Source organism: Terrapene carolina, unplaced genomic scaffold (assembly GCF_002925995.2).
Source record: "Terrapene carolina triunguis isolate 2854851 unplaced genomic scaffold, T_m_triunguis-2.0 Scaffold31283, whole genome shotgun sequence".
In the NCBI taxonomy this organism is placed as follows: Eukaryota; Metazoa; Chordata; order Testudines; family Emydidae; genus Terrapene; species Terrapene triunguis.
Genome location: NW_020695634.1, coordinates 1 through 14,134, shown reverse-complemented (window position 1 = coordinate 14,134; position 14,134 = coordinate 1). Strand labels below are relative to the sequence as shown.

General features: G+C 67.4%; 1 protein-coding gene across 1 annotated transcript; it reads right to left on the bottom strand.

Annotated features, from left to right (window-relative positions):
* Nucleotides 1-4,627: 4,627 nt before the first annotated feature.
* Nucleotides 4,628-6,917, bottom strand: ZBTB7B (zinc finger and BTB domain containing 7B). Its single transcript, XM_026662909.1, has 2 exons — nt 5,911-6,917; nt 4,628-5,063 (listed from the first exon to the last, which is right to left on the bottom strand). The coding sequence occupies exons 1-2, from the start codon at nt 6,915-6,917 to the stop codon at nt 4,628-4,630; spliced, it is 1,443 nt and encodes a 480-aa protein (XP_026518694.1).
* Nucleotides 6,918-14,134: the final 7,217 nt, after the last annotated feature.

Below are 14,134 nucleotides of genomic sequence, written 5' to 3'. Positions count from 1 at the left end.
CCCTGCTCCCCTCCCCAGGGATCTACTGCAGGGAATGTTACCAGCTGCTCAGCAACGTCTGCTCCATCTGCATGGCCCCCCTGGCCTACCAGGGCGACGTGGATGAAGAGATGTGAGTGAGGGTGGGAGGGGCCCTGGGGGCACCAGCACCCAGCGCCCACCATGGGGCACAGAGCCCACGGCAGGGGGGCTGGCATCAGCTGGGGGCAGGGGCATCGTGGGCACGGCTCGCATGGCAATGCCACGAGAAGCCCCGGGGGAGGGATGACATCTCCCCTCCCATTGGCTGCCTGCCCCACCGTCCCACCTCCCTGGGCAGGGCAGCCAATCAGCTGCTGAAGGAAGCAGGCAGTGTTCTTGGCCCCTCCCTTCTCATGGGGTGGGGGACAGAAGAAATCTGATCTCAAGCTGGCTCTGCTCCAGCCCCCCGGCTCCTCTGCCTCCCCAACGCCCAGCCTAGGATGGGGAGAGGGGACCCCAGTGTAGCCCCCCAGGCCTGGGAAAGGGGGTAAAGAGCCCCTGGAGCTACAGGAGGAGCAGAGGTGGGGCTGGGGGTACAGAACTGATGGGGGAGAAGCGGAAAATCACTTTAATGAATCCGAGAGCCCTGGAAACACTAATTGTCCCATACAGCGCGGGGGTGGGGCAGGGAATAAAAATCAAAACACCCCCAAACCCACCACCTCCTCTATATTTACACCTCTCCGGCGCGTGGGGGCCAATCGTGTAGCGTTGGGGGGTCGGTGCATTATTTCTGCCCCCCCCACGGCTGGCACTGACTGGCACTGGCCGTTTGCTGCCAGTCGTTTAGAGCCCCAGCTTGGAACATGCCAGCTGGGGGATGGGAAAGGGAGGCTGGCATCGCTGGCTCCCCTCAGGGCAGGGGTCCAGGCTGTGGGCGGGTGAGAGCCGAGCGGCCCAGCGGGAGGAGATGGCTCCCCTGCCTCAGCCTGGCCCTCGTCCCCACAGCGACTCCAGTGACGAGGAGACCGTGGGGCTGTGGCTGGATGCCACGCGGGCGCTGCGGGGGCAGGAGCAGGAGCAGAGGCGCCGGCTGCGCCAGCTGCTGAGGCAGCGCCTCCGCCAGGTGGTGCAGGGCCAGGGCTCCGGCCGGCGCCTGCCCCAGGAGTTGGCTGCGTGGGTCTGGGCCCAGCTGGAGGAGGATGAGAGTGGAGACAGCACTGGGGCCAGTACACCCAGCCCCATGGCAGTGGCTGACGACAGTTCCAGGTGAGCGGCTGGGAACGGGGCAGGGGCATAGGCCCAAGGGGGGCAGGTCCAGGTGCCAGGGCCCATAGGGGATAGCCAAGAGGCCTATGCTCTAGGGGAGGGCTCTTGCCTGCCCCACACTGCGTCAGCCCAGGCTGCCTTTCCCCCCGTGTTTCCAGCCTCGCTGGGGCTGGCGCTGCAATCTGGCCCCCGCCCGCCCGCCCCGGCGCCACTACAGCCCGGCCTGAAAGTCAGGAGGGATTTCGCCTAGGGGGCAGCTGGGCCAGAGCTGGGGAGGCCTGTGACCTCACGCAGGGGGTCTCGGGGGCACCCACACATGGCCCGGCCCGGAAAAGACAATGTTGGCAGCCGCTGGGCGGGGCTGAAGGGCTGTGGGGCGGGGGCTCCCAGCCCCGGAAGAAGCAGAGAGGGGAGGAGGAGGAGGGAGAGCAGGTGCACGGGGCCTTCAGCACCTGGCTCCCATCTGCCAGCACTGATCTCACGGGCCTCCTCTCTCTGCCCCACAGCGACCTGGACTTCAGCTACCAGGACCAGCCCGAGGGCAGTGACGGGGAGGGAGGGGCCCTGCCGGGGCCCAGCCCCCCAGAGCCGGGGGAGCTGGAGGAAGTGAAGACGATCCCAGATCCCAGCCAGTGAGGGAAGCACCAGGAGCTGGGCCCGTGCCAAGGAGACAGATGCTCCGTGCGGGTGGGGACACCAGGCAGATGGTCCTGCCCCCCAATGCCCGGCTGCATCCCCCCATCTCTCTGGGGCCAGGGGCTACTGTTACCCTAGAAACCCCCATTTACCTCCTGCCCCACCAGGGGGCGCGCTTGACCCTGCAGAGCCCAGGCCACCCCCGGGGGCCAGGAGCAGGAGCAGGCCAGGAGCCCTGGATCCCCAGCACAGGCGGGGGCCAGGGGTCTGGGGCCAGGCCCTGCTCCCCCAGGCAGCCAGCCACACACAGACAGGAGCGCCCAGGGTCCCTGCTTCTCCGTTTATTATCAAGCAGCCTTCATTTAAAAAATAAAAATAACAACAGCAACCGAAAAGCGCCTGCGGGGCCCGACCCTGGGCCAGCTCCCGCTGATTCTAGTTGTAGTTTGGTTTCTTTACACTAGAGAAGTTCAAGTAGCTGAGATTTCAAGTTCACCATAAGGCACTTTAAAGCCAGGCCAGGCCAGGCCCCCCGCCCCGCAAAGGACTGACAATGACAGCAGACAGCACTGGGGCCTAGGAGGGGGGAGAAATATATTACATCATCTCTTTAAATATAGATAAACTCTGATTTGGGGCTAATACTCCCCGGGCGCGCCGGGGGGCGCTGCTGCCAGGGCAGACGGGAATGTGCAAACAGCAGAGACGCCCCTCGGGGGAGGAAAGCCGCAGCTCTGGGGTGGCCCCTGGGGCTCATCTGCCTCAGCAGGAGGGTCTGGGCCCCCTCCCCTTCCTGGGCCAACTTGCCCAAATAGTGCAACCGGAGAAAGCAGCAAGGAGTGCAGGGGCAAGTGAGGCCCGTCGGGGTGGGGGGGCAGCTCCTCAGTTAAGGCATGGAGGTGCAGAGGGCACCCTAGATTTGCATTTCCCTGCAGTGGACAGCTGGGGGCTCTAGTCCACAAGCTATTTACAATGGGGGGGGGCTAAGAAGGGGGGCGCTCGGGGACACCAGCTCTGCCCCAGGGCACTAAGCGCTTTTCCTCCCCCAACGCCCAGCCGGGAAATAAAAACATACAGCTTTAAAAACCAGGGGCTGGCAAATGCGCAGGGGGGAGGGGGGCAGCACAGCTCCTCCCAGCGCATCGCTAAGTGACCCCCCAGGGCCCTGCCAGCCAAACTCACAGGAGGGGGGAGCGTGAAGTCCCCACCCTGCAGAGCCAGCTCCCTGGGGTGCAGGGCCGGCCACATGCCCCAGGGAGGCCACCAGGTGGCGCCCCATGGCCAGCTGTCAGGGCATGACACCCCAGCGCTGGGGGCGCAGCCAGGCCTGGCACACGGAGGGTTAAACACACCTGATTCATACAGGGAAGGGGCACCTGGTACAAGCTGGCTCCAGGTACAGCCTGTCCCACCCGCGGGGCGGGTGGCTCCCTGCCAGCTGGGTCGGTGTGGACAGGCTGCCCTCCCCCCCCCCCCCAGCTCTGAGCACCAGCCAGCAGGGAGGGGCTGTGAGCTGGCAGAACCGCGAGATCCCATCTCACCCCCCCTTGGGCAGTGCAGGCACAGCAGACAGCACCTGGCACTGCCCCCCAGGCTATGGGGAGGGGCAGGGCGAGGCCCCCCCAGCATTTCATTGTGCAAATCCGCCAGGGGGAGTTTCCCCCTTTGCATAATTCAGAACAAACAGCGACGGGAAAAACAGGAACAGAAACTTGCGTCGTCAAGTGAGAGACAGTTTGTGTGGGGAATGGCTTCCCGCCCAGGGAGCAGGGTCAGGCTGCAGCCCCACCCCAACCCCAACCTGGGAACAGAACCCAGGAGTCCTGGGCCCCTGCTCTAACCCACCACCCTCCCAGAGCCAGGGAGAGAACCCAGGAGTCCTGGCTCCCAGCCCCCCCCCCGATCTCTAACCCCCCCCAGCCTCCACCCCACCCCCCCCCCAGACCTGGGGACAGAACCCAGGAGTCCTGGCTCCCAGTGCCCCCATTCTAACCCACCAGCCCCCACTCCCCTCCCAGAGCCAGGGATAGAACCAGGAGTCCCGGCTCCCAGCCACCCTCCACACACACACACACACGCTCTAACCACTAGACCCCACTCCCCTCCCAGACCTGGGGACAGAACCCAGGAGTCCTGGCTGCCAGCACCCCCTGCTCTAACCACCAGCCCCCACTCCCCTCCTAGAGCCGGACAGAGAACCCAGGAGTCCTGGCTCCCAGCCACCCCTCCCCCCACATACACACATGCTCTAACCACTAGACCCCACTCCCCTCCTAGAGCCAGAGAGAGAACCCAGGAGTCCTGGCTCCCAGCCCCCCCATTCTAACCCACCAGTCCCCCTCCCCTCCCAGAGCCCAGGAGTCTTGTTTCCCAGTCCTCTGCCAGCTCTTGGAAGAGCCGTGAGACACAAGAAGGGGAAGAGGCCCAGCCCACAGCCCCTGCTCCAGGGGAGCTGGGACATACTCCTCAGGCAGCCCCGCCTGCCTCCCCCCCACAAGACCCACATGCCCGAAAGCCCCAGACGGTCCTTATTGCTTCTTGTGCCCGCTCCCGCCAGGGGCAGGGTCCGTGTGCTCCAGCTGGGGGCGCCGTGATGCACTATCTCCAGGGGGCGCTGGGCCTCCGCCCCGCCCAGCGCATGCTCACCCCACTCCCAACCCCGGAGCGGGAGCTGCTGGGGCTGTGCCCGCAGCAGCCCCCCCACCCAGGGCAGCGCCCGTCCTGGGGATAGTGCCTCTGGCCGCCCGCCTGGGGCAGGGCCCTACGCGGTCTCCACGGGGACGGCCCCGTCCAGCTGCGGGCCCTCCTCTGCCTCTCCCTCCTCCTCTTCCTCGTCCTCATTGGGCGGGGGGACGCGGGCCGGGTCCCAGAAGCGGGCCAGCGAGAGGCGCAGGCTCTCCAGGCGCCCGTTGGACAGGTCGAGGCCCTGGGGGCCGGCGGGGGGCGGGGGCGGCTCTTCGCGGCGGCGCCGGCGCGTCCGCACCTCCAGGCAGTTCTGGCCCTTGAGGTGGCGCTGCAGGTGGTCGTCCTTGGCGAAGGCCTTGTGGCAGAGGTAGCACTCGTAGGGCCGGGCGCCCGTGTGAAGGTGCATGTGGTTCTTCAGGTCGTAGCTGTGCAAGAAGCGGGCGCTGCAGTGCTGGCAGGAGTAGGGCCGCTCGCCCGTGTGCTTCCTCATGTGGATCTTCAGCTTGTCATTCCTGGGGGGGGGGGGGGGGGAGAGAACCGGGGGCGGGGGAGAGGGCGGGAGGTGCCGGTCAGTGGCAGAGGGCGCGGGGCCAGGAGATGCCCAAGCGCAGCCTAAGCAAGGGCCAGGATCACACGAGAACTGCCCCTACGCCCCCGGCAGAGAGCTGCTCCATGCCCTCCCAACGCACACAACCACTGTCCCAGCTGGGCGCCGTCATCCATCCCCTGGCATGGGAACATAGGAACGGCCAGACGGGGTCAGACCAAAGGTCCATCTAGCCCAGGGTCCTGTCTTCCCACAGTGGCCAATGCCAGGTGCCCCAGAGGGAATGAACAGACCAGGGAATCACCAAGTGATCCATCCCCTGTCGCCCATTCCCAGCTTCTGGCAAACAGAGGCTAGGGACACCATCCCTGTCCATCCCGGCTAATGGGCACTGATGGACCTGTCCTCCATGAACTGATCTGGTTCTTTTTGGAACCCTGTTATAGTCTTGGCCTTCACAACATCCTCTGGCAAGGAGTTCCACAGGTTGACTGTGCGTTGTGTGAAGAAGAACTTCCTTTTATTTGTTTTAAACCTGCTGCCTAGTAATTTCATTTGGTGACCCCTAGTTCGTGTGTTAGGAGAAGGAGTAAATAACACTTCCTTGTTTACTTTCTCCTCACCAGTCATGTTTTTATAGACCTCTAGCATATCCGCCTTTAGTCGAGAAGCAGGGGTGCGCGTGGGGAAATCAGCAGGCACAGCGGGGGGAGGGGGCAGGAGGGGAACTGACTGGGTGAAGTAGGGGGTGCAGGGGGCATGTGTGAGGCACTCAACAGGGGAAGCGGGGGCGGGCGGCGGGGGGCACTCACCGGGTGAAGCGGACGCCGCACACCTCACAGGCGAACGGCTTCTCGCCAGTGTGGGTGCGCATGTGCCGGGGCAGCTTGCCCGCGCCATGGATGATCTTGTGGCAGACGGGGCACTCCTGGGGCATCTGGGAGCGACGCTTGCGCACCAGCTTGTCGGGGCTGTCCAGGCCGGGGGCCAGGGGCTCCTGCTGCAGGGAGCTCAGGTAGGCCATGAGGTCAGGGTCAATGGGGTCCTCATCGGAGCCAGCGTCCTCGGGGGACAGGGCTGGCTGGTAGGGGTAGGGATATGGGTAGGGGTAGGGGTGCGGGGGCAGCTCCTCCTCCTCAGCCGCCTCGTAGCCCTCGTAGGGCTGGGCCAGACCCTCGGGCACCGGGGGCAGCAGGGGAGATGGCTCCCGAGGCTCGGGCAAGGGGCTGCCGGGGCCCGGCTCTTCGGCGTGGTGATTGAGCCGGGAGGATCGGGCCTGCAGGAACTTGCGGGTCTTCTTGCTGCGGCGGGGGGCCGGGCGGGCAGGGAGCAGGGGGGCCCCGGCCCCGTCCGGCAGGGTGGCGAAGGCCTCGAGATAGCGGCGCGCCCGCTCGCAGTCCCCGTCATCGGGCCCGGGCGCCTCCCGCCCGCTGCCCTGCAGGATCTCCACGCAGGCGGCGATGACGCAGGGGATCTCCAGCAGCTGGGCGGCCCGCAGCACCTCGCCCATGTTGGCGCTGCTGATGGTGAGCGTGGCCGTGTAGGCGAACTCCAGCAGCGCGCCCAGCGCCTCGGGCCCCACGAAGTCCAGCTCGCAGACCTCCTGCCCCGCGCCCGGCCCCGGCCCCGCAAACAGCTTCTTGAAGTAGCGGCTGCAGCCGGCCAGCACGGCCCGGTGGGTGCGGTACTCCAGCCCCTGCGTCCGGATGGTCACGTCGCACAGCACCCCGAGCTGCCGCTGCTCGTTCAGGCTGCTCAGGAGCTCGCTGCTGTGCTCCGGGAAGGGGATGCCGATCAGGTCATCCTCAGGGCTCCCCATCCTCCTCACCTGTGGGCAGAGACACGGCCTGGTCAGAGCCTCCCGCCCCCCACGCTCCCTGCAGCGCCAGCCTCGGCAGCTCCCACACTGGGACTAGCCAGGCCCTGCAGGAGGCTGGGGCCCTCCCCAGAGCTTCAACACCCAAGCCCCAGGGATAACCCCCTCCACTGCTCCGGGGGGCAGCCAGTGCCCTCAGCCCCACAGGGCCTGGGGGGCGGGGAGCAGCCCACGGGGCCGCGTGGCGATGGAAGGGGGAGGGAGCAGCTACTCAAAGGAAACTTCTGTGGTGAAAGCGTTAAGTGCGCCAGCTCCGCCATCGACTGAGGAAACCCCCCCCCCTGCCCCGGAGCGGTGCCAATGCCGGTGCGCAGAGGGGGAGTGGGCGTGCAGCCCCCCAGCACAGCAGATTCCTAGAAGAGATAACGCCGGCTCCACGCTCCCACGGCACCGATAAAATCTGCCCCGAGGAGCTGACTGACGCCAACCAGGCCGGGGGGGTGGGGGGAGCAGTATGTGCAGGACCCCCGAGCAGAGGGCAACGTCTGGTGGTGGGAAGGTGCTGAAATTCAGCGGCTCCTTGCCCCCCATCTCAGGGGTGTCAGCAGCCCTACCCCCCCCCCAGGGTTCTCTGGGGGACCCACTGAGCTGCACTAAAGCCAGATGCTGCCAGGGGCTTCCTGTCCCCAGCAGGTACCAGAGCCGGGGAGGGGGAGATAAGTCTGTGCAGACGGAGGCCAGAGCTGGGGAGGGGGGCATGATGCCTATGGTCCCAGGGAGCAGGGCAGGGGACGCACCTACGCCCAGGGCTTCGATTCACTCTTGGGCAAGGGCCCCCCGCCAGGAACCGGGGCTTCGCCTTCCCCCGCAGCTCAAACACAGCCGCAGCACCCGCTCGCCGCCCCCCTCGGTACGACCACACCAAAGGGGGAAATCTCAGCACGCCGCATTTGAATTGGCAACCGGCGCAGGCGGCTTCCTGAGCCGCCACTCACAGCCCCCCAGCGCCCAACCCCGAGACCTCCCCTAGCACGCACCAGCTCCCCACGTGGGCACGAGACATGGGCCCAGGGCCCCAACCTCACCACCGAGCCCCTAATGGGGCAGATGCCCCCATCCCCGTGGGCACACATGGGCCCCGTGCCGGCAGCCCCAGCAGAGGCCAAGCGGACTGGCCTCTCTCTGCCCCAGACAGTGAGGGGACCGGGGGTGGGCAGGGGAGCGTCTCCAGCTGCTACCCGGGCTGCGCTGGCGCCGAGCGAGGGTTTCCCAGGCTGTCACTGCTGGCCCGCCGGAGTCTGGGCAGGGGGAGATTTCCTCCTCTTCCCCCCCATGCAGTCCCCCAGGGCCAGCCTCCCGCACCACGCCACGCCGGGGGGCTGCACAGCTGGGGGGCCTGGCTCCTGGGACAGGCACTGGGTGGAACACCCCTCCCCCAGCCGGACAGGGAGTGGCCCCGGACACGTGACTAGGTCATTCCCAGACCTCTTGCCCGGGCAGGGGAGGGGGCAGGATAGCGCAGGCAGCTCCGGCCACCCCAGCACTTCCCTAGGGCCAGGCGAGGGGCAGAGCCGGGGCACCGTACCCCGGCTTGGTGCCCCAAGCATGCTGGGGGGGACTCCAGGGGGCACAGGTGTGAAGGGAGCCACGGAGCCTGGGACAAGCAGCGCCAACCGGGCCCCTCCCCCCCCCAAAGCTGAGGGCAGCAGGGCCATGGAGAACAACCCCCTTCCCACATGGGCCCAAGACGTACCATGGGGACCGCTCCCTGGGCCCAGCACCCCCTCCCTGGCTGGGACACAGGGCTGGGCTTTGTCCAGGGGCACTGCCAGCCCCCCAGCCCCCCCACAAGGCCCAGCCTCATCCCACAGCACCCTCTTCCCCAGCCACGTTGTGGCCCCTAAGAGCTCCAGGGCCCAGCGCCGACACGAGCTCCGAGAGCCCCAGACCCGCCAGGGAGCCAAATGGTGCAGGGGCACCTGGGACTTAGCCAGAGCCAGGGATAGAACCCAGGAGTCCTGGCACCCACCATCCGCCTCTCACCACCAGAGACTGCTGCTGCCGGGGGAGCCTGCCCCAGCGCTCCCCACTCCGAGCTGGTGAGAGGGGCCAAGCGGAGCGGGATCAGCACCCGGCGCTGGGGTGGGGCAGGACTCGGAGCCATGGCTGCGGGCGGCTGGGCTGGGGGCAGAGCGTAGCGAGGAATGAGGGTGAGTGAGAGGCCCCTCCCTGTCCCCAGCTGTGCGGGAAGGCGGGGGACATGCCCCCTCTTGCCCAGCTGGGGGAGGTGCGGACGGCGGCCCCATGGCAAGCAGGCCCAGCCCCCCACGGCCGCTCCCTGTGCTTGGGTACCAGCCAGCTGGGAGTGCCTGCCGGTGCAGGGAGGTGGGAACAGCGCTGAGCGAAGCTGCCCCTCCCCTCTCTGCCAAGCAGGATCCACCGGCAGGGCAGGCACCAGCCTCCCCGGCAAGCGGAAGCCAAGTCAAGCCGGCCCCCGGCCCCCGCCACCCACCTGGCGCAGGCAGCGTCAGGGGGCCAGCGGGGCATGGCAGGGCTGAAACCCCATCTCCAGGGTTTGCTCCAAGCCCCTGCCCAGATGCCCACAGAAGGGACGTGCCAGCTACACAGACCCTGCTGCCCCGCAGCACCCAGCCCGCCTGCCACGGGGCACTTCGCCTCTCCCATCTCTGGGGATGCTCCGCTTTGGCCTAAGTGCCCTCCCCCCCCGCCGGCCACAGCAAGGAGCCCCCAGGCAAGGGCTCCTGCTAGCTGGTGCTCAAGCCAGGGCCCCCCTCACTCTAACTCACCAGACCCCACTCCCCTCCCAGAGCTGGGGACAGAACCCAGGAGTCCTGGCTCCCAGCACTGGGCACTGAGCACTTGGCCGTGCCTTCTCCCAGCAGCCTCTCTGGCTGGCGTTTCTCAGAGGGCGCAAGCGGGGCTGGATTAGAGGGAGCAGATTAGCACAGATTAACCCATCACACCCCTCAGCGCAGACAAGCCGTGACAAAACCCCAATCAGATTAGCAGGGGAGATTAGCTGGGGGGATTAGCGGGCAGGAGATTTCACACACAGCAGATCAGCCCCGAGTGAGTGGGGGGCACTGGAGGAGTTGGGGGACCCCCCCACATTGCTAGGAGATCCTCAGGGAGCCCCTCACCCACAGCCAAAGGCACAGGCTGTCCCAGGGCCGGGGGGCTCTCAAGGCAGGGACTCGGTGTCCCCAGCACCCAGGACACACAGCACTGGCACAGAGGGGGGCATGGAGGGGGACCCAGCCGGCGCTGAGTTGGGGATACCAGAGCATCCCCAAGGGCAGAGGGGGGAAGCAGAAAGACTGGCAGGAGGGAGGGGCACTGGCAGAACTGGGGGGGGGCATGCCCAGGAGAGGAGGTGGCTCCGGGCTGGCAGTAGGGGGCACCGGCGGGGGGGGAGGGGAGGCCTGGGATAGCAGAGGGCTCTGGGCAGAGCGGGGAGGGGGCACAGGAATCCCCACCCCATATTGTTTTGCTCCCAGTGTCCCGCAGCACCAGGGAGCCTGGGCCAGCCGGAGCCGCCCAAACCCACGCACGGGAGAGGGGCGCCCGGCTGGGCCCTTCACGCTCGCGCAGCTCTTCCTGTTTCCAATGCCGTACCAGACTGCCTGGCAGCTAATGGTGGGGTGGGGGGGACACACATTCCCCCCCCTCCAAAACACCCAAATGGCCCAGGTCCCCGCTGGGAAATTCCACAGCAGCCCAGGCCGCATGCAGGGGGATAGGGGCCCCTTGCACCCACGTGGGTTGGCCCCCTGGGGCTCCCCATTCTGGGCCCCTTACACCAATGGCCCCCTGGAGCCCCCAACCCGGACCCGCTCCCCACAGGGCCGATGGCTTGGTGCAGCGAGAGCTAACTGAGAACCCCAGCGTTTCGCTCTCGATTCCCCTGCCGGAGTCAGATCCACCCCCGCCCCCCCGTGTCTCTCGCAGTTTCACAGCTCCTGCCCCCCCCCCCGGGTGTGGTTCTCCCTGCGGGTGTGAGAGAGAGGCCCCCGCGCCAACAGCGCTTCCCACCCTGCTGCTGCGCCCAGCCAGGCCTGCCAGGCCCCACAGCCAGCACCTCGGTGCTCCCTTCCTCCAGCCCTGGGGGGCAGGGGGACCCGCTAGAGCCTTTTCGGCAATTCCTCAGGGGGCACCGGCCCTCAGGGGCGCTCCCACTGCCCCGCATGCCCCAGCTCAGCCGGCTGGGGGGCCCTACATCACCGGTGGGAACCCCTGCCCCAGCCATTAACCTGCAACCCCTTGGGCCCAGAGGGGACAGGGTGAGGAGCCGCGTGCCCCATGCTACAGCTCAGCATGGGGCCTACCCTGGGGTCACTGCACCTGACAGCAACAGGGGGCTGGGGCCCAGCTGCCTCGTTCCCCCCGGCCTGGCAGATGGTCAGCGGTCGGCACACAGGCCGGATGGCACTGCCAAGGGGCAGGCCTGTCCCAGCGGCTAGCGAGCGGGAAGGGGGGGGGACTTTCCATCACACCCACTACCTGTTACTGCCCCCCCCCGTGCATCCTCCCCGCGGGAGCAGCACTGCATGCAGAGACGGAGTTACCATCGAGGCAGATGAGAGCGATAAGCGACGCGGGGTGCAGGTGTGTGGGTGCAGAGCGCAGCCCGGAAATGGAGAGCGGCCGCACGGCGCAGCCCCCGCCCCGTGGAGCACCCAGGCCCCAGGGCTCTGACCCCACGACCCCCCGGCCAGCCCCTTCGGAGACGGTTCCCCAACCCCTCCCACAGGGGGCTGGGGGCTCGACCGGGGAGGGACGGGGGGGACGGGATGGGACCAGGGCTCAGCCCAGGGAGCCACCCCCTGCAGCTGCGAGGCTGAGAGAAAACAGCAAGCAACTCCCCCACCCCCATTCTTCTGGGCCAGGAGCCTCAGCACCTCCCCAGCCCCGCTGGGCTGAGCTGTGAGCAGGTGGGACTCCAGCACACCCCCCCCTCGCCTTGCGGCAGAGCGCAAGGGGGCACGGCGGGTCATGCACGGGCAGGGATCCTGCAAACCAGCCCAGCCCAGAGATGCTCCTTAGGATCCCAGAGATGGGGAGGAGCAGGGGGCCTACGTCCCACCCCCCTGCTTTCCCAGCCACGTGTGTTGCAATACCCAGTGCCCCCCCCCCCCCCCCCCCCCCCCCCCCCCCTCAGACCCACCCACAGCACCCAGGCCCTTCCCCTGCCGTGAATCATCCACAGCCCGGGCCGGGCGCTTTGGGACAGGGCCCACCCGTGACTCAGGCCTGCAGCGCCCAGCACCGCGCAGGGCCTGCAGGAGCCGACGATGCCCCGAAGCAAGCCAAGGCAGCACCCTCGCTCCCCCCGGCGAGCCACGGAGCAGGGGCGGGGGGGTCCCCCTGCTCCCAGCACAGCGACAGCGGGGCAGGGCAAGGCGTCTGGAAGCTGCGTCAGCTCCCGTGGCCAGGCCTGGGCCCAGGGTGATTTCACTCTTTCCAGCACAGCTCTGGCACCGGAAGGCAGAGCCAGTGCCGGTAAGGGGGCCTGTTCCCAATCACTGCGGCGAGGCAGCACCGCTCCCCACGCCCACGGCTCCTCTCTGCGGGCAGCAGCGCCTCGCCGGGGCCCAGCCGTCCCACCAAGCGGGGGCGGCCCGGCTCCCCAGGTCCCAACAGGCCCCAGCCGTCTCCCCGGTAACCGGGCCACAGCCCCTGCTGGGGAACAATGCGATCCCCAGCGGGTCAGCCTGACACCGTGCACCCGGCGGGCTGGGCCCAGCGCACAGGCCAGCCCCGCCCCGCCCCGTGTGTCAGCAACGCAGGAGCAGCCCTTGCGCAACTTTATTAGTTACCTGCCCTGCTTCACCTGGCAACCAGCCGGTTCCCAGGGAACGAGCCGCAGCCCAGGTCAGAGCCCTGCCCCTGGCATCGCGCGGGCCTGGGTGCCACCTGGCAAGAGCATAGCCCAACCGCTCGGCTCCTCCTTGCTCTCATGGCCCTTTGTGGTGGGACCCAGGGGCCTGGGACACCCTGTCTGCGGGGCAGCCTCAAGCCGCTGCACTTCCAGCTGGAGACGCTTCATTCAGCCCAGAACTAGGCAGCATCGCTGTGCGTTACTAAACAGCTACCCCACCCCAGAGGCAGCTGCCTCTCAGCACCAGGCGAGGGATCGCTGGGCACGTCACAGAACCAGCAGCAGCCATCCGCACATTCACACCTCAGAGCCCGCATCCGATGCAACAGCAGCCACCCCATCTAGCAGCCAGCGGCCCCCGCGGGGACACATGGGGGGCAAACCCCTGAGGTACCGGCTAGCCCTGGCCAGCCCGCAGCTGGGTGGGGCCCTGCTCCAGCCACTGGGGCAATCCAGAGAACAACGCTGAGCCTCTCCCACCAGGAACACGCTGCCCTTGACTATCGTCCACCCCAGCACCAGCCTTCCAGCTCCACTCCCTCCTCCCTGGGGGCAGGCCTGGGTTTGGGCTGCTGCCCTGGGCCCCATGGCAATGGTGATTGAACCCCCTGGGCGGGGGGAAACCAAATGCCCTGCTGCTAGTGGAACATGCAGGGACTGGAGAGCACCCCGCCTGGGGCCCAGCCCCCCAGCCTCAGCAGCCATCACTGTTTGAGTTACACCAGAGCCAGGCCCCCAGGAGAGGGACGCTGTCGAGGGACTTCACAGCTGCACTGGGAAATGTGAGTCACAGGGGAGGTGAGAGCAGCTCTAACCACTGGGACGTATTTCCCTCCCACCCATCCCCAGAGCCAGGGAGAGAACTCACCACTCCTGGCTCCCAGCCCCTGCTGCTCTAAACCACCAGAGCCCACTGCCCTCCCAGAGCTGGGGGAGAACCCAGGAGTCCTGGATCCCAACCCCCCCTGCCCTAACCCACCAGCCCCCACTGCCCTCCCAGAGCGGGGAGAGAACCCAGGAATCCTGACTCCCAGCCCCCCTGCTCTAGCCCCGAGACACCACTCTCTCCTTAGCAGGACAATTTCCTCTTTAGTGCAGGGTCCATCCCAGCATATTTGGGGTGGGAGGATGGGGGGGGTCTCTCGCACACCCTGCTGTGGGCTAGGAAGCTGCGGTGTTGATTTGTGGCCCCACCCTGGGCCCCCAACAGCCTCCCCCCCGCCAAGGCTCAGAGATGCCTTCGAAGAGCCACAAAATGGGCCACTCTGCAGCATTTCCTTGAGCCCAGTTGGAGCGGCTCACACCCCCTGCTGCCCTCCTC